Consider the following 24,080-nt stretch of genomic DNA (forward strand, 5'->3'; position numbering starts at 1 on the left):
AAGGCAACCGTTTGGCTATGGAAACGGTAGAAAGGGGAACGGGTGCGGGAATGGGAATGGGAATCGGAGTGGAAATATGGTTGTGGCACAGTGGCAGTGGGGCGCGGTTCCAAGCAGATTAGCAGGCAGGCTGGCTGGCAGGCAGCCATCGCTACTGAGCGGTGGATGGGTATTCGGGAAAATGAAACGAAAAAAAGCTCATTTTTCTTTTAATTTTCGTGCCTGTCAACTCAAAATGCCTACATTCATTTATAAACGTCTCGAAAATAAACGCACCACCAAAATGGAGGCATGGAAAACCCTCCACACCCCCGCCCCCGCCACCGCATTAAATCCAGGATAATCCATTTTCGTTTATATTAGAGCAGGGCAGACGCCATCTTTTTGGCAGGCCATTTCCCTCTCATTTTCCCTCCCAGGGGGTTTTCTTCTTTTATTTGTTATCAGAAAATGTGGCTTTTTCCTCTGGGAATGGGAGGCTGATATCCAAGGATCAGCCTCTTGGGGATATGCTGATAAATGTGTGTGGAATATATGGGTTGGGGGTAGTGTACACAAAGGGATTCTGGAGATTATGGGCTTATAGAAGCACAGAAATATATATTTTACTCATTGAAAGAAAGCATTTATATCACAATTTAAATTATTAAAAAACAAAATTAAAACTTATAATTTTATAAAATTTCAACAGTTTCACATTTTCTTGAATCCACAGATTGTTTATAGATTATTCTGTTCTGGGAAAGACTTCAAGCATATGAGGGATTGAATTGTATGGTTGATAGATCGAATCGTTCGCAAGGAGAAGCCTTCTACAGGCTTCTAATCTATATACTCCATAGAATTTCATTGAGAAATGAAGAGACATTGAGACTTAATACAGATTCCGACTTGAACTGAACCCATCGCATCATACAGCAGTGCCCATCGGTCGGGTGGCTCGGTTTGCTAATTCAAGCAGAGAAATGTCTGGATATCTTCTACAAAAATGTCCCTGTGTGAAGGTCTGCATAGGAAACAGATCATTTGGCAATTCGTTGAAGGAAAATCGCTTGAAAATCCAATAAGGATTCCTTACGCGCACACATCTGGCATAAAAGTCCCTCCGCTGATGTATAACCAATCTTGAACATACGATTCTTAACTCTAAAAGTAGATATGGAAATAAGGTGTGCTTCCAGAGCTTTACAAACAAATTTTACCGTTTCTTCCCCAAAAAAAAAGAAGAAGAAAATGATTTATTGCATTGAAAAACGTGTAATCTTTCAACTTCATGTCTCATAAAAGATCTCGTTACTTCGTCGGTGTTTTATCTTCAGCTATTTTTGAAAGTGAAACTCGTATCCTACATGAAGATAAGATATAAGAGATCTCTACATATCTGCTCTGCGTGGAGGCCCAGCCCAAGATGTAACAAGTGAAACCCCAAGATCTTGGGTCTACAGTAGAGAGTGAAAACTTACCAGTTTCATTATCGATGGTAAAGGGAATACCGTTCCATTCATTGGTTATCTCTTCCAGGGGATTCTCCTCGGCCTTGTCCTGCGTACATGGATGGATATGGTGGAGACATTCATCGATTATTTAAGATCAAACAAAAAAACAGACGATGAATGAAGCCCCCCCTTTAACACCAACATTTATCTGTTAGATAACTCGACTGCTATCCAAACGGCAGCGTGTCGCTCTCCATACCATATGGTATGTAAATATTGTGAAATTCCAAATGTAAATCTACGCTTTAGTTTTACCTTATCTTCCTGAAGCTCTTCCAAAGCTTTCAGCTTCTCAATATCGTCCACAGAGGCGGCGCCAGTGGCTTTCATCTCATCGGTGTCGTCGCTGTCCTTGAAGGCAGAGTCCGACATCGAGGGATCCGCCGGTTTCGACTCGGCCTCCGCCTTGGCCTTGGCCTGAGAGGCCGCACTATTGCCACTCGCGTAGGAGGCATTGATGATCTGCTCCTGATCGAGACTGAAGCCCAAGTCCACATCTTGTTTGTACAGCACCTCGGCGATTTCACTCTCCTGCAAGATCCGAACGAAAGCCAAAACACAATCAGTAATCAGTAATCAGTCATCGGAAAATGTATCTTATTTGAATGTCAATTTAAAGCACAAATGTCTGACCAGCGCTTGATGGATGAACACCCTCATATTTACACTCGGATCGTTCCGTGCTTTCTTTCTTTTATTTTATATTTTGGATTGCACTTTCAGTTCTTTCTTTTGGTTGCACTTTCAGTTCTGTTTTGTTTGGTTTTCCGATTACGATTAATCACTATTCAATTGCTCTTTTGGAGCCCCCACAACGTCATCCGCTTGTTCTAGTTCCCTAAGAGAGACTGACAACTGGAAAAGAGCCGCCCCCATATGGGGGACCGTAGAGCTCTTCTCTTCTCTTCTCCACTCTGCTCTGCTGTTCCGCACTTTTCGGGCTGCTTTGATAATGTCGATTTACATTTCGCGCCGTTTCGCTGATAAGTCGCGCGAGGGTACGTTCCATAGATAAAAAGATACGTCCTATAGAGATAGCAGTGTCGAATAATGGATACTGTCTGCGACGAGAAGTTTTCTCTTTGATGGAACTTCCTTTAAAGAAAGATCCATTAAACAGGATAGATTAATAGATTAAAAAGATTTTAAGGGAGAGCTTACAATTTCTGAAGTTCTTTAAAAGATTGTAACATGATTTTTTCCGAAATCTAAAGCTATGGCATATAATATTTCTTTCTTTCAGATACTAGAGAGATCCTTAAATCTGGAACCAAATTGGATATATCTGGAATATCTTTTATCCTTTTCTACCTTTCAATTGCGATTATTTAGCATGTGGATCCTTGGTAAAAGATTAAGATTAATTTAAGAGGTTGAAAGTGTAATATCTTTCATCATTTTCTACCTTTCAGATACGTTTTTCCAGGTGATTCTAGAGAAGATTTCAAGATTTACAAACCTTTTACTTTGATTCCTAAAGAACTCTTAAAAGCTATGTTTTTACATCTATTCCGATATTTTTCTTTTATAAAAAAGGCTCCACCGTGGAACGATCCCAAAGCTTAATAAAAAAAAAAAATACCAGCTAAAGAAAGATGATTTCTCTTCTATGGATTCTGATTGTAGAATCCATATACAAAGATATGCCTCTATAAAGATCGGCAGCAATCTCTTAAGGTCGCCTGGGGGTTCGAAAACTTCAGAAACAACCTCTTAAGATTCCATAGAGTAAACATATACCATAAAGAAAGATCTCTTAAGCAATAGACCAAGCCATAAAGTTCTTCAAAAAGTGTAATTCCTAACGCAAAGCCCAACTTTTATTGCTGTAAAACGGTGCCCCAAGTGGCATAAACTAATTTGGGGGTACGAAAACTATATAAATATGTACATACGATTATATATTGCTTCTCTTATTTCACAATTATTATCTACAAAAATCCCTAGTACACTAGCACCGGGGCACCGCGGCTCCCTTAGAAATCTCTCGAAACAGGAAAGAGTCGACGTGCTCGGGTCGCTCTTTGGCCGCCGCCAATCGGTAATCGTCAATCGCTGACGTTATCAATGGACTACAGAGAGCCAAGGGGGCTCTATAGTCTATTTCGATATAGTATTTATAACAATGATTCGGAGGGGCATACAGAGACAGAGTCTGACACAGACACAGAGCACTCTCTTACGGCGTGCCCTGGGACCGTGCCCGGGACTTGTTTACGCCACACGACAACCGAAACTCTTATCGCCCACACTGCAAACAATATTTCCAGCAATAAATTTCACTCGAAGAGAGTTCTACACTTGACGAAAATCATGGGAAAGAGAGCTGCGCGAAAGAGACCTGCGGGAATGAGGAAGGAATGGCTCTGCACGTGTAAAAGAGAGTTTAAGGGGTTCAAATCTTTTCGAAAGAGCTCAGAATAAGGAAGGAATGACCCCAAACTTAACCAAAGAGCTGTGATTGGGATCTTGAATGGATCATACACTGGAGGAATACCGGAAAGGGATCTTAGGAAGGAGGCTTCCGAAAAAATCGTTGCAAGTTCTTTAAAGCTTTAAAAAAGATCATATTGGTTCTTAACGCTACAAAAATATTCAGAAGGGGTCTGGAGATCTCCTCCAAATTTGGCAAAAATATATCTCTGGGTTGGTTATACACTTTACACTTTTTACAGAAAATCCAAACACAAAAGAATGCTGACATTCATCACATGTGCAGATCGTTTTGCTTATGAAGATGTTTTTCGGAATGGCAGGGAATTCTGCCAAATCATGCGGGAAGAGTAACAAGGAGGAATGACTAAAAGAAGCGGAATTCGAGCTCAAATTATAGCGTTAATGATGCATTATTAACGCTGCTCGGCCCGAAACCACTTTAATCCTTTTTCTTGGTCAAGTCGAAAGTCGGCGACAGGAGGCAGGGCGGTGTGTGGGCGTTGTCCTCCGTCCTAAGCCGCTTCTGCTTTCAGGTTTCTCCCTTCTTCCATCTCCCGTCCCAACAGGTAGGAGAAATATCTGAAGAAACAGGGATAATCACGGGATAATGGCAGACATTAGTCCGGGCACAATCGATTCTATTGCTGCGTTTTGCTTCCGGGCTTCTGTAGTGCCCCTAAAGGACAATCGTGGCCAAAGGACTTTTTGATGTTTTAATTAAAATGTTTCGTGTCCCTTCGCCAATGACATTTTTTTTTTTTTGTGTTCCCAAAACGTGTGACATTTTCTTTTTACTGTAAAATTTTCTTCAGAGGCTTTCTACAAGTTTTTCTTTCTCCCGCTGCTGCTGCTGCTGCAGGGGAGGGGGGGAAAAATAAAGAAAAGCAATCAATCATTCTGTGACCACGCCTATCTCCTGGATTAGTCAGCAGAATATGGCTATGGCGGCGGCATCATTGGTCTCTCCGGTCGGTCGGTCGGGTCGGGCCTCTCTCCCGTCAGAATCAGAAGGGAAATTAAGGGCCACTGTGCCGCCGCCTTCGAGCCCAATCAATTGCTGCCGTTGCCAGAGAGAGAGAGAGAGCACAGAGTAGCAGTGAAAATTCCCCAGGGAACAGGTCGGTCTCTCTTCATATGTATCTGTAAAGGGCATACATGTATGTGTGAGGCGTATCTGTGTGTGTGCTTGGGCAAGCGTTGCGCATGTTCGCTCAACAACAACAACAAAGAAGAAAAAAAAGAGCAATTAAATTGAGAATAAAGAAGAGGTTCCCGGACCGAAAACACCAAAAACCGACCGAAGCCTCCCCTGCTGGCAGGCATTTCATTATTATATTTCTCTCGCGTTTTTTTTTTAACGGAGGGGGTTGTTAATAGTACATATACGATGATTGCATATAGCGATGGTTGATTGGCAACTTGATTTTTAATTAAACTTCACTGAAAAGCTGAATGGCATTTCAGTGCTTGCGGAAAAGTCTTAAAAAACAAGAGATTGAAATAAAACATCGGCATAACGTTTTTGTCGAGGCACATTGAAGCTAGAAACGTTTTTTTCGAGCCACAAAGTATGTAAACTATTATAGAAGGGCTCGAGAGATGCCAAAATCGAAATCCTAATCCAAAAATCCCGTAATCCAATAAAATATATGCCACAAGTAAATCTAATAGACCTATAGAGTCCACGAAACTTTTTTCCAAGGATAACTCTTATTTATTCCCAAGACGTCCCGATCCCGAAAGAACCCCTTACCTTTTCGGAAACTTCGACTTTTTACAGTGTAGTAGCAGCCACCGTGTGGTGTGTAGGTTAAAGTTCTTATCGGTTAGGGTCGGAAATACAATGGTCGTTATCTTTGTACAACCCGAGTAATACTTGCTGCCTTGGGCAAAATTACGTGACATTTTTGCCAGCTTAGACACACACACAAAGACAGTCATTTCTCTGTAGAATTCTATTAAGAATCGTACGACGATCGATAATGATGGCAAAAGAGAGAAATAACAGAGAGAAAAAGGGCTGAAAATTTGATCTTTTAATCATGTCAGGGCATTCCCCTTTGGAAAAACCCGCATCAACTTTTATTTCGAGTGTTCTTTATTTTAGAATTTATTCCCGAATTTCACAATTTATGGCTGATGGTATTTATGGGCCAATTCTTATCGGTGGCTAAAAGGTATAGCCCTGCGTATACATAAGTATATCCCCGTGACCTTGTCCATTGATATGGGTCTTTTGGTTTAGCAACTATTCGAGTTTTTGCGTACACGTGTGGCGCTCTCCAGACATTCGCTCAGACTCGCATTGAAATGAGCCCCAAGCCTCGACTGGGGAGAGTTCCATTGATAAAGTGAGAGATAAGATGAGGAAATCTCTCTCGAGAGATGATTATAGTGGCGGGGGAGCAGCCCCCAGGGTCTATAGATATGACTAAAAATCGTAGAGGTAAGCGACACTCAGCGAAAGAGGCGAAGCCCGTTCGCTTTAAAAAAGTTCCCATAAGCGAAAGGAAACATGGCACTCGCGTTTTCCGCTTTTATACGCAGTAGATCTTCAGAGAATTACTATTGAATATTCCCATTATGAGGCTTGTTCTTTGGGGGCATTAACGATCCAGTAATGGTGGCATTCTTCAATCTGTATCTTTGCTGCCCCATAAACGATTCATAAGACTAATGAGATCTGCCCCCCACGACACCTGCCTTTGTTTGACAAACCATCAATCAAGGTCGTGTTGCATCAAAATATTGACACTTGTAACGCTTTGTGGCATCAATTAGTCTCCGCTTAGGCGATCGCTTTACTTGACCGCAAAAAGCCGACGCTATAAAACAAGAAAAACGAGTAAGTAAAAGAGATAAATGGATTTTTTGATCCTTCTTTCTAGGCTTCAAAGCAGCGACGGCGGCGGGCGGTGGCGGTCTCCAGTGAAAGCAAAAGAAAGTGCCCAAAGAGAAAGAAAGACAGAACCAAGCAAAGGAAGCAAATGGAAAGGAAAGGAGAGTAGACCTGACCCGATCCGATCCGACCCGGTTTAGGCCGGGACTTACTGTCGGCCGCTTCGTGTGGCTAAAAAGGTTCGCCAAAAGTCATTAATAAAGCCTCCTCGTCGTCGTCTGCGGCGGCGGAGATATTTCTGATGACACCTGAACTGACAGCACGGCACGAAGGACGGATCCCAGAGCCGGCGATCACTTGAGCATCGTGTGGCGTAGTATAGTACTCTTGTGGCAGCCACAAGGAGGCGAGAGCAAGTGTGGCGCATATTAATCATGTGCTCGTCAAACCAAAAGTCTGCAGTTGCAGCAGTCCTCTGTCCTCTGTCGGGGATTGTGTTGTGCCACCAACAAAGCTGAAGTATCTATGTATATGTTTGCGGGCTCTGTATCTGTGGCTTTGGCCTCAAGTATCCTGTTGTGTGCTCGATGCAACGTTTTGCGGTCTGCAGGCCGCAGAGAGGGGTTGCAGGTATGCCTTAATAACAGTTCATTTGTGTCATCCGAATGGTTTCTTCCCTTCAATTAATGCATTTTCAATTCACAATCGAACGTACGTACTCTCTCTCTCTGTCTCTCTCCCTCTCTCCCTGTCTCTTTCTCCACCATATAATCAATTTGACATCTGAACTTTTTTTACACAGAAACACACACCGCACTCTGCACTTGCCATCTCTTTCCCGCACAGCACTTTTGGCCAATAGGCGGCGCCTCAACAAAAGTTCGCGAACCGTAATTAACGGCATTTAATTATGGAAATTAGCCAACGAGAGCTTCTTGGGTGAGAAACCAAAGCTCACTCAAAAAAAACTAGACAGAAATATTCAAGTATTTAACTAGAGATGGGAGTACCAAAGCCGCACGAAAGTCACGAAAATGTACAAGTCACTTCATTTACGATTATCACTGGGCATTAACAAACGCTTATTAGATTTAAGTACTACAAATATCCAATAACCCCCTCAGAATTTGGAGCGTGGGTTTTTTCGAAAGAATTTCTTAGGCTTTAAGAGTCAATTTTAACACTTATTTAGGATTCTGATACTTGGTGATATTCGTATTAGTTTCAATGTCCACTGCCCCGATAAGTCACTCAAGCAGCCGCATATTACTAATACTTCAAAACGATACCATGATATCTTTCAAGTGGTTTTGTCCATTTTTCTCACTCAATTTTGGCATTCAAGCGATTCTACTACGAGGACTCGTGACATTTTGTGCCTCCTCTCTAATAAATAGCTATAGTCCAAGGGAATTGTGAATATTTCTTGTACACTTTTGCCTTGCCTCTTCTTTGCAGGTAATTAGATGGGAAAATGCAACGTAATTACAGGCAAATTATTTTTCAATTTGCAGAGTCTTTACACCGTTTTTTTTTTTTTGCGCCAACACCTGGCCATGTGAATAGAAAGTTTATCCGTGTGCGCACAAAAAAAGATAGTCTGCTGATATCACATATAAAGATAGATATAGGAAGAAGGTAAATCTCGAAGACAGACCGCTAGGTAGATGTGCATATATTTGTACTCCTCGTTGAGACACATTTTGGGGAAATGATGAAATGGTTTCCGTTCTGTTGCTTTCGACGATTCGGTTTGAGACGTATTCACTGGAAATCGGCATAACGCAGACTGAAAGTGCCGCCTGGTGTCGCGGCTAGAAATTATGAGAGAAACTCTGTCTGGCACGCTGGGGCTGGCTAATCAGCACCACAACTGGAGGGGTGCTCATAAAAAATATTTGATTATTTTCAATTGATAAAGTTTGTTTTGCACGAATTTTGAAAGTAAATCGGACAACAAAAAAGCACCCGTAACTGATAAGAGGCCTAGTAGCAGACAGAACAGCAGAATGATGGGTAGCCATACATACATATTTACATATATGGCTAAGAGCCTTTAAAGTAGATTATTTTTTTTTTGAATGGAAGCTCTTCAAAAAACTATTAAATTTCAACGTTTGTGTCTATCGAAAAACATAATCGATAAAAGCTTCTAGCGGTTGCATTCTCCACTAATTCCAGGTTGGTGTATCGACTAAATGGCTTTCGCCTGCAACATTTTGTTTTGTTGATTTTCTCTCTCGCAGCAAATGTTGCCAGAGTTGCTGAAAAGTGTGTTGAAGAGCGCGCTGAATGTGATGCCGGTAAAAACAGCTGTTTTTACGCTCTTTTTCGGTTTTGTTTTCAAGTTTTCTTTCCCACGTCAGCTGCCCCCCTCCCCTCGTACCATACCATAAGCACACACCCCTTTTGATGGATGGCTGCTGATGGCTGATGGATGGGGGGGGGGGGCGGGCGGCGGTCTGTGAAAAGTGCATCATCCGATAGTACGAGTATTACAAAACGCGCAATCAAGGCGTGCGAAAGAGTGAGTGAGTGAGAGCGTAAGAGAGACAGGAGAAAGATCTCTCAGAGCAAGAGATGATTCAAGACTTTGATTTTTCAGCGAAGTTCAACGAAACAATCCCCAAAAATAGCACTTAAACACAAAAAAGCATGACGAAAGGTTGACTTCTGCTTGAGCGAATGAGACGCACAAAGCAAAACAGCGAAGCGACAAAGCTTTGTGCGTGATTTTTATTTTTGCGCTTTTTTCGTAGATTTGCAATTAGCAAATCTTGCGAGAGAGAGGGAGACAACACCACAGGTGGACGACATTCAAGATAGAGTTTCTCGTGTGTGTGTGAGGAGGTCACACAGAGAGCGACCTAAAGCACTTCAAGCCCGCAGAGGTCAGAGCGAAATATTGGGAGCTTTGGGGACAGAAGAGGGATTAAGTGATGGAGAGATCTTTGGTTCAGGCGAGACAGAGAGAGAGAGAGACAGGTGCATGGTTTCTGTTCTTTGTTGAAACGAGAACCAGAACTAGTTCACTCATTTGCATATTTGCTCAATCCGTTTATGGTTTGAAGGGGAACTAGTTCAAGAGGATCATTTGCATATTCGTACGTATATGGATTGCAGCTCTGAACAGCTGTAATTATAATCAAGAGATGGAAAGAAAGCCCGATTGGAGGATAGACACAACAGATACCCTCTACCAGAGCGATCGAAAGCTATAAGATATAGTTCAAGAAGTTGCCAGATGGTGATCAAACTTGGCAGAGTAACGACTTAATATATAATCGTAAATTCTGTAAGGTTTGGTTGGAATATCTTTAGAAATACACTTCTTACGGAAGAATCCTTTCCACCTTTCTAAACTTATGATAAAAACCTATAGTGCCACATTTTAAAGGGTACCATAATTAAACCACAAATGCACCATTAAGTGTCGGAAGTTAAATGCGGAATCGCTTAATCATTAAAGAACAAAGAAAATCATCATCTGATGAATCTTAATCGAAATGTTTTCAATGATTATGCAACCCAGTCAATGCCGAGTGCATTATATAGATCATAAAGAGTAAATATATAAATATACATACATAAAATATATGCAAAAATATATGTGCATGTATGATTTTGTCTCAAGAACAAATTCAGAAAAATATCAACACAGAACAAATGGCAAATCAAATAAAATAAAAACCGTCATCAGCCGAAATGGAAAACATTCGTGACATGTCGTGGAAAAGGCAAACAGCAGAAACAAATTACAGGCCACAGTCGCAGCGCACAGAATAAATCGAGTTGAGAATAACACACGAGAGAGTTAGTCATTCTCCAACATCCCCAATCCCCAGTCCCCCTCCTGCTGCTCTCCTTTTTGGCCAAGTATGAATGTTTATGCATATTTAAATTGCAATTCGCACAATACAAAAAAAAGGTAACGAAAAAAGCAGACACACGGACAGAATGCGATTAAAAATAAATATTTAAAAGAGCAAATACAACAAATCAGCGCCAAAATATATGTATTTTTACACACATCCAGACAGACATTCAATGAATATTTATCAGAGAATGATTGCAGGCTATAAAAAACCTTTCCAATCATGAATTCAGCTCAAAAAGTTCCTTTCAAATCGATACTTTGTTCGACAAACATCGATGCAGATAGCAGTTGTCGATCGATAATTGATTATTATATCGATAACGAGTTTAAAAGTTATGCAATTAATTGAAGAGTTATCGAATATGATTCGATTTCAGTCAAAAATGATAATGTTCTAAGTCCGATGACATCGATTTTTTCTTGATTTAAAATATGAGGGATATCGAATAAGCCAAGAAATTGATGGAAATCAAGCCATCGTGACACTAAAATTCAATATCTATAAGAATATGCCTTGATATTGGAAAAGTTCACTTTTAGAGCATAATTAAATATCAAATAAGTTCATCTTTTGCCTCATAGGTCAGTTAGCAACATCCAATCTATTCTTTCTACTACGTCTGCTATCTATCTGTCTTTCAAGTACCCTTGCATTCACCTCTTATGGTCATGAACTGCACTGTCAATGCACATACATGCATACATAAATAAATCTTTGGTTTATAAATAAATTTATAAAATTGAATTTTTTAATTTTGTGCAAAAATCTCTTTCCAATTTTTTCTCTGCTTTAAGTTTGTGCTTTTGTTTTTTACCATTTTCTGTGAATATTTTTGTGTTTGTTGTATTTTTTTTGCGCAGTCGAAACGTTTAATGACCTAATTGCCTGGTTGTTGGTGGTGTTGGTGTTTTTTCTGTCGCTGTTTTTGTGTGTTTGCATATTAAATAAATGTGAACTATGGATTGGGGACCCCGAAAGAGGGTGAAAGTTGTTGCGTGTGTGGATCGGAAAACGGATAGAGGGACAGAGGTACCGCAAAGCAAATAGAAAGATACAGATAGCAGGGATGCCCTACAGAGATTGGGGCTACAACTCTTTCATTTTACACAGGTCAAACCACTGATAGAGAAACAGAGGACTAGCACTGAAGGAACTGCCTGGAGGCGGATATTGCTCATGGGATATGTTCTGAAAGATATTTTCTACATTTCCCATCAATGTATCGATAAAATAATCTAAAATCTACTTAAACTATGAATTATACTATAGCGTTTGTGTTAATCATTGATGAAGCGTACAAAGCAGACAGAGATATGGAAATTGTAGCGTTCTTTGGAGGTGCCTGTGTGTGACAAACAGTCATGCTGATGGTTCGTATATCAACAAAGCCAGTCATTGGCTCCATTATCTACAGATAAGCAGGGAAATTGTGAAAACATTGTCACAGAGAGTGTAGGCACATTTAAATATCGAAAACAACCAAAAAGAGAGAGGATAACAGCAACAAATGGCTGGGTTCTGTGCCTAAACAAATCAAATGCCCGTCGACCGACTGGAATAGGTCAAGCACGGAGTTCATTCGCTCTCTTCATTAGCAATGCAAATACTTTTCGGCGACACTGTTCGATAACGCACACTCGGACAGAGACACCGGGGAGGGCCCTCTGCAGGTGGTGCCATATCGGACATCGGAGAGCCTTCTAATCAGTCGATTTACAATTACAGCTACAATGTTATGGTGTTACCTCCTCCTCCTCCTCCTCCTTCTCATCCTCCTGCTCGACGACGACTTCCACTTCGTTGCCAAAGGTGGCACTGCCAAAGGGTTCATCGGTGGTCAATCCCTCGACTTCGCAGGCATTGGCCACTCCTCCCACATCCTCCTCGTCGGCGTCCTCGCCGAACAGACGACCCAGATAGAGATCCTCCTCAGTGTCATCGTTATCCGGTCCGAATTGCTCCGCCGTGTGACTGCCCAGATTGCCGGGATGCGGTGTGCTGTCATTCAGGGCCGTGGCTACCTCGCGGTGCGTTCCACTGGCGGCAAAGCCGTGCAGCAGGGCGGCCAGGCTGAGGTCCAGACTGGAGCTGTTCGGCGCCTGCTGCTGGCCATCTTTCAGGGGCAGATTCGCATAGGGGCTGGCCTGCGGCAGATCGTTGTAGTCCTGCAGATCGGCCAGGTTCTGCTCCCAAATCGAGCGCTGCTCCTGCAGCAGATGCGGCGACAGGAAGATGTCCAGCTCCGGGGCGGCATGGTGCCGCATTGAGTGATTGTTATTGTTGCCGGTGGCCATCGCAGAAGTGTCGATGTGGATCTCTCCCAAGCCAGAGGCGCTGCCAGAGCCGGTGCCTCCACCCGCCGATGGTGCGCCCGATCCGCCATTGGAATTTCCATTCGCCCCTCCCCCGCCGCTCTGGAGATCCTGGAGGGCTGCTGTCTGGACGCTGCTGTTGCCGGTCGTATTGTGGAGATTCATTACAAAGGCGCTGCCGTTGAATCTTGTCGGCAGCTTGTACTCGCCTCCGCCACCCACTCCATGGTCGTCGAAGGGCAGCAGATCCTCAATCCGGGGCATCATCTTGCGGTTGGCATACGGATTCTGGTTCATGTCGATGCGATGCACCGAGCGCAGCATCTCCAGCTCCCATCCATCCCCGTGGGCCAGCTCCAGCTGCGAGTCCCAGCGGTTGAGCAGATAGTCCGGATTATACTGCAACAGGCTAAGGGCCAAGGCCAGCTGGAGCATCCGCATGGCGTGTGATTTTTTATTTGAGATCATTTTAATGAGGTTTCTGTTTTGTTTTTACCCTGAGGTTACAAATGCTCCGCGGATGCTTGGATGCGTGGGTGGTACGCGAGGTCTCCTCCACTTTTCAGCCCCCCGGCCAGACAACAGCTCGATGGCTGCGTCGTCCGGGATGGACAGCCGTTCAATGACGCTTCCCCTCTGCCTGCCTCCGCTGCACGCTGATTTCTTTTTTTGCCACACGTCCAGAGAAATCTCTGCGCAAAATTAGCAGAACAGAACAGAACAGAGCAGAAAATATATTCTTTTCCGATCTGTGATTGCCTGAATCGCAATAATATCTGTGCGTGCCTCCTCTTTAATTGATGGCTGTCCTCGTGTTTGTTCTGTAAGTAGCCACAAAAATAAAATGGAGTTAGTAAAAGCATAACAAATGGTTAAATATAAATAAATACATATATGTATGTACATGGTCGATGCAATTTGAATTTTCAATGAGAAATGCTTTTGTTTCGAGTGGCAGATCGGCCTTTGTCACGTTTGATGCGAATGGAAATTGGCGACTGTTCTGCGGTTATGAGGAAATGATGCGAAGAAAGTATTGGTTTCCGTGTATGGGTGATAGAATATCTACTATCTCCGTCTCTCATTCTCATTCTCTAGAGTTTTAGCTTGCGAATTCTATTGGTTAGAGTGAGATGTTTATTTGGTGTTGAAATTGGACTGCTTGCACTTGAAAGAAAGCGCACTGCTTGTTAGAGGATTCACGTGGTAAGAGTGAGAGGTGAATAGTACTTTCTTTTGACAGAAAGTAAACTGCTTGAAGCAACAGTTATGGCTACTTCCGTTGAAGCATAAAATAGCACTAATACCAAGAACGAAGCTTGAGGTTAGGAAAAGAACGAACACATGGAAGATCCCTGGAAGTCTAGAAGCGTTAATCGTGTTGTTTTTCTCTTCGAATGCACTCTCTTTTCCTTAAACTACGCATTTAATATGCCCATGCGTTGTCCTTGTGTGTGTGTCTCTTGCCTTTTATGTCCTCTATTAACTCCCACAACAAAATCAAGCGCAAAATCCAAAAAGGAATGACCCAGACCTCAGACACAGACACACACACGCACACACAGACAACCACCCGCCGGTGAACTTGAACTTGTTCAAGGTCTCTAGCGCGAAATGTTGCGCACTGCTGCTGCTGCCAGCCGCCAAGTGAAACACCCAATTCAAGGACGGACACAAAACACGCAGATAAAACAACAACAACAAAGAGCACACACCGAAAAATATGCCAACAATTCGTTAGAAGATATGAACTTTCTTTGTTTTAAGCAATTCGCAAAAAGGGAATCTTCACGGGGGTTGGGGAATGGGGTGGAAAAAAAGAAAATTAAACTTTGATTAGCGCAGAAAGACGCAAAACCAATAAAGACAATAAACACGAGGTGGGGCATATATGATATGATGGAATGTTTTTCTGAGGAATTGCAGACTTTTGCAAATGGCCCACCTTTCATGAATGCCCCCTGAACAAGCAGTTCTGTTCTCAATGAATTCAATACAAATACACAAATGCAAGTGTGCGAGAGTGGTGAGTGGGTGTGGGTGTGGGTGTGTGTGTGGGAGGGAGAGTGCACTCACCTTTTCTGTGCGGCAGAAATTTTTTTTGGCCCTGCCAAAAGGAGAAGATGCGCCGCTGCTGCCGATCTACAGCGGTAAAAGCTGCGACGCAGTAAATACTGTAGGTGATGCTGTAGCTCTTTCCTCCTCTGCTCTTGTTGCTGCGTCTGTTGAATGTTGAATGCAATGATGTGTGGCTGCTGCGGTTTACCGTTGCGGGGCACACAACCGCCGTTAGTCTTTTCACTCACTCTCCCGCTGTCTTTTTTCGGTTTTTGTTGCTTTTAATTTTTTTATATTTCACTTTCTTTTGCGTTTTATCGTTCAATTAATCAATACAATTTTATTTTTTGTAATTTCTGCAAGGCACAAAATATTAACACAAATACATTGATATTCCACACTGATTGAAAGAATAACACGTGTACGTCCTTGAACTTGGCCAAATTAGCTTTCTCTCTCTCACTTCGTGTGTTTCACACTCTAATTGATTTGCATTTACTTTCCATTATATATTTATAACAATTTGCGTTGTCTTTTCAATTTACAGCAAAAGCCGCCCTCTGCTTCTTCTTTCAGTCTGGCAGCACGCACTTTACCTCTGCCTCTCTGCATTTACATGCTTGTGCGTATGTGTGTTGAGAATGCGTGTCAGGCGGCTGGTGAAATCGTCAAAGTTTTGCTTTGTTTTGCCGTTTTTGTTGTCTAATATTATTAAGTGTGTTTTTTTTTGCCAGCATATTTGTTGTTTATTTCTTTGTTTGCTTTTATCGCTCGTTTCTTTGGTGCTTCGTCTGACTCACACAAGAACACACAAACACACACATGCATTTGACAACTGCTGTTTTTTTTTCTTGTCCATGCTCTCGCGTTTTGCTTTAAGCACACACACACACATATGTACACAGGCACAGTCGAATGTGCTGCGACACACACATTTATTAATGCATTTAATTAAATGCAAAATAATTGAATTTTTTATGTAGAATCAAAGCTTACACGCACACACAAAGCTCACACGTAAAGAGAAAATGTACGGGTACGAGAATTTCGAAACTTCGAGAAGAGGAGAGCGACAGTACAACAAAATAACAGCAGCGCCGCTAGCCCGGTCCAGCCTTTGCTTTGCACTTTGTATTAACAAATTATTTATCAAAGTGCTTTTTCGTGCATTCGCCTGGAGGTTGCAGCATGTCAGCTGAGCGTTGGGAGAGAGATAGTAGAGAGAGAGAGAGGCGGGCAGTTTGCTGAATAACTGTTGTTGCTAGCCTGTTGGTCGCCCACCACACCACCCACCACCCCAATGAGTTGCACTTATTTTGTGGGGCATGCAACATAACTATTTCAGCAGCCGAAACATGAAACGATTCCAGTAGTTCTCCATTTGTTATTAACGAAAAACAACACACACACACACACAGAGAGAGAGAGCACACTTGCCGCCTGTACTTCGCACTTTTACGCGTATTTCTTTCACTTGCAAAATTATTGCCGCATCCGCTTTATCAGCTCGTTCGCGTAACCTACGTGTTTCGTGGTTTTCTTTGAGAAAACGTGTTTGTTTTGTCACTCTTTTAGTGTGTTTGATTTGTTTTTTGCAATTTTCACCACGACGACGCGTCCGTCAGCGCGGATTTTGATATTTTGATTAAATTCACCATTCACCGCAGCTTTCGAGAGTCGCAACGTATTTATGGAGTATGGGCTTTTGTTTACCCTCTTTCCCTTAATTGATGTACAAATTATATTTTTCAGCTGCTGTGAACAATGACTTTTTCTCTTATTGATAATTTTTTGACCCTATTCAGATGGCTTTAAAATTTAAAACATATTTTTGCATACCTACTAAATATACAAAAAGTTAACAGAATGGCCATCGGAGTCAACACTTCATCACTCCTCTTTTGCTACCCAGCTCGCTGCCTTATTTAACGCAGGGAAATCGCTGAGGAAAAAGAGGTATGGACAACAGGCAACACGGCCCAGAAAATGTCACGAGACCAACGTAAAGTCCACCCCATTAGCTTAATATACTTTGTTATATTGGTGTATTGTTCGTTAAAAGCACGCCGAGGTGAGGTTCGACCGAGCCTTGCAATTTTCTTTAGCTGTTTTTGCCTGTTGTTCATACCTTTCCATGGTCTAGCGGTTCGATCAAACTAAAGAAAGCTTTTTTCCGCTCTCCCGTCTTATTTTTGCGTTGCATGTTTGAGCTAGTGGTTCGAGAGAAGAAGAGTGGAAAGAGCTTTGGGGGAGCTTTTTGGAAATAGTTGCTATGTCGATTGGGCGGCTAAAGTCTATCGTTTATTGAATATATAAATAATATATGGCGCATTATTCTATATGGGGAAGGGTTTGTTTATTAATTTATTCGCCTATATACAAAAAAAATTTATTAGAATTTAGTGATTGTTGTTCGAATTCATTCATTATGTGTAGCTAAAAAAGCATACACGTAACATTGGCGCCACCTATGTAATTAAATGTAGTTATGGCGTAAAAGTACATGTTTGGGACATGTGGCCAATAAAATTCGTGTAAAATTTCCATTTAAAGGCGTGTGCCGCCCAAAAAATATATATAATACATAAAATATAATGAGCCGAAATTTGTCCACATAAAAATTGCAATATTGAGATGGTCAGTGGCCATACGTACTTTAATATAATTGGGAATACCTTTGCCTAACATTATTGGATGACAATCAAACTTGATTAATCCATGGATAATATTGTAATAAAGCTGTGTTTCATATTCACCAAATTAATTAAGATTGATTATTCAGATTTCAGATCTCGTATCTTTTAGCGCTGTCGACATTTGTGCCTGTAATTATTGGGGGCGTGGCTTACCAGAGTCGTGAATTGGAATTCCCCTCGCCAGGTGAGGTTCCGGGTGGACTGTACCACAGGTGTGGGCGGGGTCTCCAGTGAGGGAGTAGAGGGCGTAGAGGCCACCGTGGGTTTAATCAATTTTGCCATCTTCGAAGGCGGTCCGATGGGCACTCGGACGGTGACCTTCTTCTTGGGATTGGGATCCATGAGGATGGGCTCCAGCAGGGTCTGCGGATAGTAATCATCGATGTCCCTCGCTGGGGAGAGGGACTGTAGTCGGGGTAGGTCCTCCAGGTCGATCATGATGGCGTCTCAGTCGTTCAATAATCGTGATGCAGAGGCAATGGGTCAACTAAAAACATGATTTAATTACTCTCTTGTGGCTATCTCTGGGCATAAATTAATGCTTTCACTGTTTGGTCGAGTCCTCACTGTACTCGCGCCATAAATATTTGATAAGAAACGCTCGCCCCGATCGAGCTATGTTAAACTTTCTGTTTATTTCTTGATTGCCTTTGCCATTTATTTTATGGTGGAGATTACGCACACGCACACCATCACAGCCATAGATAAGTACAGTGAATACACTCAGGCAAATATTCGCAGAAGTTACTCGCAAGATAAGCCGAAATATTGGGTTAACTATTGATACGGAAATTGATTGAATCCATCTGTATATACATATGTTTATTACTCATGCTAGGGCTGTGTACTTTCCGATCAGTTATCACTGTACTAATACACTACTTAGTGGCGCCCAGACCCAGACAATGCAAATTACAACAGCCAATTGTTTGCCGGCAAGAGTTTTTTGTCGATTAGATAAGGTTTTCAATAAATCTTGCCATGATTAAGAAGTGAAACCTATCGGAAATGCTTTCAAATTTAATGGCAACAAGTCGTGGCATAGCTTTGTATTTCAACTATGGGTAGTATTCCAATAATCGAAGGTCTTATCTGTCTTTCAAAGTGAATTTTTCCCTATGTGAATCATATATGTATGTATTTATGATCTATAATTAGATCTTCATATTTTTGTGAATTCTTCAACTTCTATCTACATTTGGTCTAGGGCTATTTTGAGATAATATGTATGTGCGGTTCCAATCGTTTGACATCGATACATAACTTCTATTTACAGTCGTAACTTCTTTGATTAGAACTTTCATGGAGTTCCCATGAGTCAGAGAAATAGCCAAAAGGAATCAGTGGAACTTTCACCGTATACATATGTATATACTTTTCCTTTTATCAATCCATTGTTATTGTCAAGGTTCCGACGGTACTTCTCGATATATGAATAATAGTATCTAGCAAAGCTTTAAATGTGTTTTATATATCTACACCATCGATCAATGATTATACCTAACCCATTTTTCATTTATCATTTGAAATTTCTCTATTTTTATTTTGTTGGCAATCAAGACCATCCTGAAGTTAAAATCCCCCAAATGTCTGCCCAACAAACGCTGTTCCATTAAGCTACTTACGAGTATTAACAATTATAACGCTCACTGGAACATTATTTTATGTGGGGTCTAAAGGTCTTTTCTGGGAATTCCCTCGTCTCTGGTTTTTAAGTGTATTTTGGCCAAAAAGTTAACCATTCGGAAAGGCTGAGATTTCTGGTTTACTACGTGACTCATCTGCCAAAAAAAAAACCAGTACAAAAAGCGAGTAAAGTGGACAGACGGCTCAGTACTGTCTGGGTCTGTCATCTTCTCAAGTTCCGAAAACAGAGAGATGACGAAAAAGAAGCGATATTGAGAGAGAGAGAAAGAAGATAGAGACGGGCTGGAAATGAAAGTTTCTAGAGATCAAGGGAATTTCGAGAAATTTAATTAATACATATTTAAGGGTTTGATATGTCTAAGAAATACCAAGGAAGATGACCACTTAAAAAGTGTTCCAGGTAGTAAATAGGAAGATCTGGTAAAAAATCAAAGCCAGAGCCAGCAAAGAGAGATATTGCCCCCAAGACAGCTTTCACTATATTTCGATTAAAGTTCAAAAAACGCTGAACTTTGAGCAGCTTGTGATTGTAAATGGAATAAGTTGTAGCTAGTGGACTAAGATAGATGTCAAATATAGTCTCCTATCCAAATGTTGATTAGTTGCTAAGCCAAGTCTAATGAAATCACATGCAACTATAAAAGTTAGTAGAAATATTAAGTAATTTAAAGCAATTTAAATAAAGCAATGTCAGATTGGTTCAAGTTTAATGAGTTATGACATACTCGTAGAACTAAGTGAGTTATTAAACAAACGATAAAATATTGATAAAATGTTGTACATATGTATTAAATGCAATCAATCAAAATGGGCAGAGGTCTTAGAGTCTGTGTTATTGTATTCTTTTCCTGTAAGCACCTCTAAATTTCAAGGTTTCCTATGCCTTTGTATATCAATGTAGTTGTTGTAGAGAACATTTGGAATTTCCTTGATTCTAAAGTCTTTCATCTTTCATTTCTATAGAAAATTTGTGCATAGCATTCGTATAGCATCGTCTCATGGGACTCATATTTTTAAATCATGAAATCACAATGCAAACCGTGTTGATGTTGAACGGTTTTTTCCTCGAAACCAAGTCAACATTGCAAATCTTTACGTTTTTGTGCGACACAAGAAAAATGAAACCTGTTTTTTTAAGCGCTTTTTTATATGATCATACTCTTGCAATGGGGTTGATGCGCTTTCAAGATAGATTGGGGGTCACAGAATGGGGAATGGAGGGAGAGTGGTGTGATAGAAAGAATGGATTCTAAGTTTGGTGTGAAACTTGGAAAATCATTAGTTGTTGCATTAAAACCAAGAAAACAAAAAGATTCCAAAAAGGATAGACCGAAGAAAAATAGTTCTCAAGCAGAAAGGGATATCAGTCTGTGATATATTGTACATATCACATTTTCCCTACAACAAAGCTTAGGGCTTAGGGCTTATGGCGAGATCTGCCCTGCTAAAGATACATATGTATCTCTTCTACTCAAGCTATCTTTATTCAGTAAACCGGCTATCTCTAAGAATTCTTTTCAAACTAAACCTCATTATCTTCCCATAAGTACAATAAAATCTCTTTTAAATGGGAATCTACAGATTGTAGATGTCTCTTGTATCTTTTCCTCTTAAGCGGACATCTCTCTTAGGCAAACAAAATGCTCTACCCCATCTTTAAATCTTCAGAGTCTGCAATAGTTCTCTCTTAAAAATAATATTCTACTATAACCCCTACTAGAGTATTGTTCTCTTCGTTAGTCATGTAAGTCCGTTTTGCAGTCTTGTTTATTATTAAATACTTTCTTGTTTTTGCTGTCGTTGGATGCCTTGACGTAGGTTATAATTTGAATAAAACGTTGGCAATAATTAAGAATGAGAGAAAAATGTGAAAAAATAAGTTGAAAACAAACAAACAAAGTTCAGAACAAGCCCTGCTGTCCGACAGAATACAGATATGTGAAGTACATTTGTACGACAACAAGTACTAGAATATACTATATATTTGTATCTCTGTATCTCTGTACTATGTAGATATTGATTTAAGCAATTACCTGTCAAAGTAAAATCAACAGCTGAGTGGGGCAGATCGAGCGGGCAGTCTGCTATGGGTAAGGTGAAAAGTGGAATCCGTGTCTGGGTATCGTCATGCAGTTTGACTTTTTAATTTGCGGTGGGAGAAAAAACGTGGTAATAATAGGGAAAGATCAAGTCAATATTTCGACTAAGGGATACCTGCTTTTCAGGTTTGCTGTCTGAGTATCTGATATTCGGACAAAACTCAAACTCAAATACAAGGGTCGAAGATCTCTGGAAACCCGAATAATATTTCGTGAATTGTTTCATTTGCATTTGCATTTCATCTGTTTTAATATATATCGACAATTATAGGTTATAGGCTTTTCAATAACAAAGTATATTGTCTCCTTAAAAGTTAAGTTTTCTTAATTTTCAGGGATGGATTTCAAGCGATTGTAGTGATTTTTGGTTAATAGGTGGGTAGTATCTTTATATATTATCCTACCAAAAATTAGCCCTTTATCTTTCAAATTATAGATACTACAGAATTCTAAAGGGGTAAAGTATTCTGTCTCTAGATATTTTCGTCGCGAAGTCTACACACAAAACCAAACTCTATGTGACTCTTAGATCCTATAGCTGCAGAGATTAAAGTACGGATAGGCTTAGGTCTGATGGAGACCAAGAAAACACTCTGGTACACACTTTATTGGGTTTTAAGTACTTCACTCGCCCTGTCTCATACATACATAGCGTAAACCATTTACGACTGTAATATACCTTTTCTGCTCCAAGGTATACAGAAAACCGAAACTAAATAAAAGTGTTGTCGTGACAAAGTCGTTAGAAGCTGCCGCCCCGTAATAATAGATAGGGAGGAGGTCTCAATAAGGGTTTATTATACTGTCCAGCGATAGGTACGTGTATATCAACGGAATCCATAGAGCGTAACTCTAGAGATTTGAATGTTTCCAATAATATATAAGTTTTGTTGTTTAATTGTTGTATACATTATGGAACCTTTCATTATCATTAACAGACATGCACACACATGGCCAGCCAGTGTCGCCACACATACAGCGAACGAAATTCGCGAGAACAATTTTAATGTAAATATTTATTTATAAGAGGCACAGTGCTGTTGTTGTTTTCTTGCAAAGAGCAGCACAGCGAAGAGAGAGAGAGAGAGAGAGAGAGAGTCAGTAAGAGCGGAAGAGAGCGACACGTTGTGGTGATGACCACATCATACCGGTAAATTGATGTGAAATATACATATACTGAACAAATGATGTTGTTTTGTTGGCGCTGAGCAAATTTCCATAGAACTGGACACCCACACACACACACACACGTAAACTATTAGCAAATTGATGGACAAATTTAGGCACAGCGGGGGGGAGTTGTGTGTAGAGGGCCAAAGAGAGATGGGCGAAATTAATATTGAATTCAACTTGTTGATAAGAGGAGAGCAAATACCACGAAAACACACTCTCCACGCACGTATTTGATACAAGGTGGGGACTGTTCTTATGCACTTGCTCTTTTTGTGTTCGGTGTTCCATCGCAGAAAAGTACACTATCGTTTTAGAGCACACTCGAGACCCCACCTCACCCTGTCTTATCGCACCTTGCTCTAGCCTAGAAACACGCGCACTCACACACACACACGAACACCAGATACAGTAGCAGCAGCAGAGGGAGAAACAGCTTTAACGACGCAATTGTTGTTCCCCTTTTCAACTTGAAATGAATTAATTGTTATTGTAATTAGTCTCCTCTATTTTTTTTTAAACACACTTTTTACTTAATTCTCCTTTACCTAATGGTTTAGCTACACTTTGCTTTTGTTGATTTTGTTGGTTTTTTCGCACTTGTTGTTGTCAGCCTTTTTTTACTTTTAGTTTGTAGGTAGTTTTTGAAAAAGCGCGCCACACTCTCACACTTGTTGTTTTTGTTTCTATCTTCCTCTTCTGTTTGTTTCTTTGAATCAAAAGAGAGAAAGAGAGCCTTGGTCATAGGTCTGAATGTAACACTCCACTTAAGAGAAGATGCTGAGCGTAATCAGCTGTTGCAGAGGGAGAGTGGCAGGCAGGCGTACGGTAATCAGGTGTGCGGCGAGCGACAATACAGTATGCAGTAATTCACTGAACGGCGTTTCAAAAAACACTGAAGAGCTCCAGCCGAGCGCCGTTGCTTCAGCTGTTTGCGTCGCTCTGACGGCAAAAGAGAGATAGCGCGAGGGAGAGAGAGAGAGGCAGAGCTCCAATCGGCAAGATAGCGCTGAGCAGACGACAAGTGCGCTGCCCCGCCTGCGTTGACCGCTCTGCCGGCGCCCCAATCTGTTGTTGTTATCGCGTGTCTCAGCGCGTGCTGACAGCAGAAGCTTTTCTGTCCATTGATCCGCTCCCCCACACCACCTGGCAGGGCTGCAATTAATAGCGGAATCGATCTCTTCCGCTTAAGGGGGGCGATGAATCCAAACGACATTGAGCCATGTTTTTGCATATGTAGAACAGGGCTCGACACGCATATTTTTTCTTGGGCATCTCCCCTTGGAGTCACTTACTGCAATCCGAATCAACATGCAAACACATTTATGGAGTGATTACGGAACTGATTGGCTTTCCCCCCCGTGGCACAAAATATTGACAGAACATTGGAGAAAACAATGGCATCGGGGGTGCAAAGCAATTTCAACCATAAACTATAATGGATACATG

The 24,080-nt window shown here is 41.2% G+C and overlaps 1 protein-coding gene across 3 annotated transcripts in view; it reads right to left on the minus strand.

Annotated features, from left to right (window-relative positions):
• LOC6587996 (segmentation protein cap'n'collar) overlaps positions 1-23,467 on the minus strand; it is a 48,702-nt gene extending 25,235 nt beyond the window's left edge. The window contains exons 1-4 of one of the 3 annotated variants that reach the window (XM_026984564.1): positions 23,180-23,467; positions 17,869-18,202; positions 1,752-2,027; positions 1,464-1,542 (exon numbers count right to left, since the gene is read on the minus strand). In XM_026984564.1, the coding sequence (XP_026840365.1) occupies positions 1,464-1,542; positions 1,752-2,027; positions 17,869-18,153 (640 nt within the window). In that variant the 5' untranslated portion in view covers positions 18,154-18,202; positions 23,180-23,467. Of the gene's footprint in view, positions 1-1,463; positions 1,543-1,751; positions 2,028-8,428; positions 8,523-17,868; positions 18,203-21,395; positions 21,473-23,179 lie in introns of those variants that run through there. The other 2 variants (XM_026984565.1, XM_026984566.1) reach the window with 2 other exon arrangements.
• Positions 23,468-24,080: the final 613 nt, after the last annotated feature.

This window comes from Drosophila persimilis, unplaced genomic scaffold (genome assembly GCF_003286085.1).
Source record: "Drosophila persimilis strain 14011-0111.01,24,50 unplaced genomic scaffold, DperRS2 tig00000000-arrow-pilon, whole genome shotgun sequence".
Classification (NCBI taxonomy): Eukaryota; Metazoa; Arthropoda; class Insecta; order Diptera; family Drosophilidae; genus Drosophila; species Drosophila persimilis.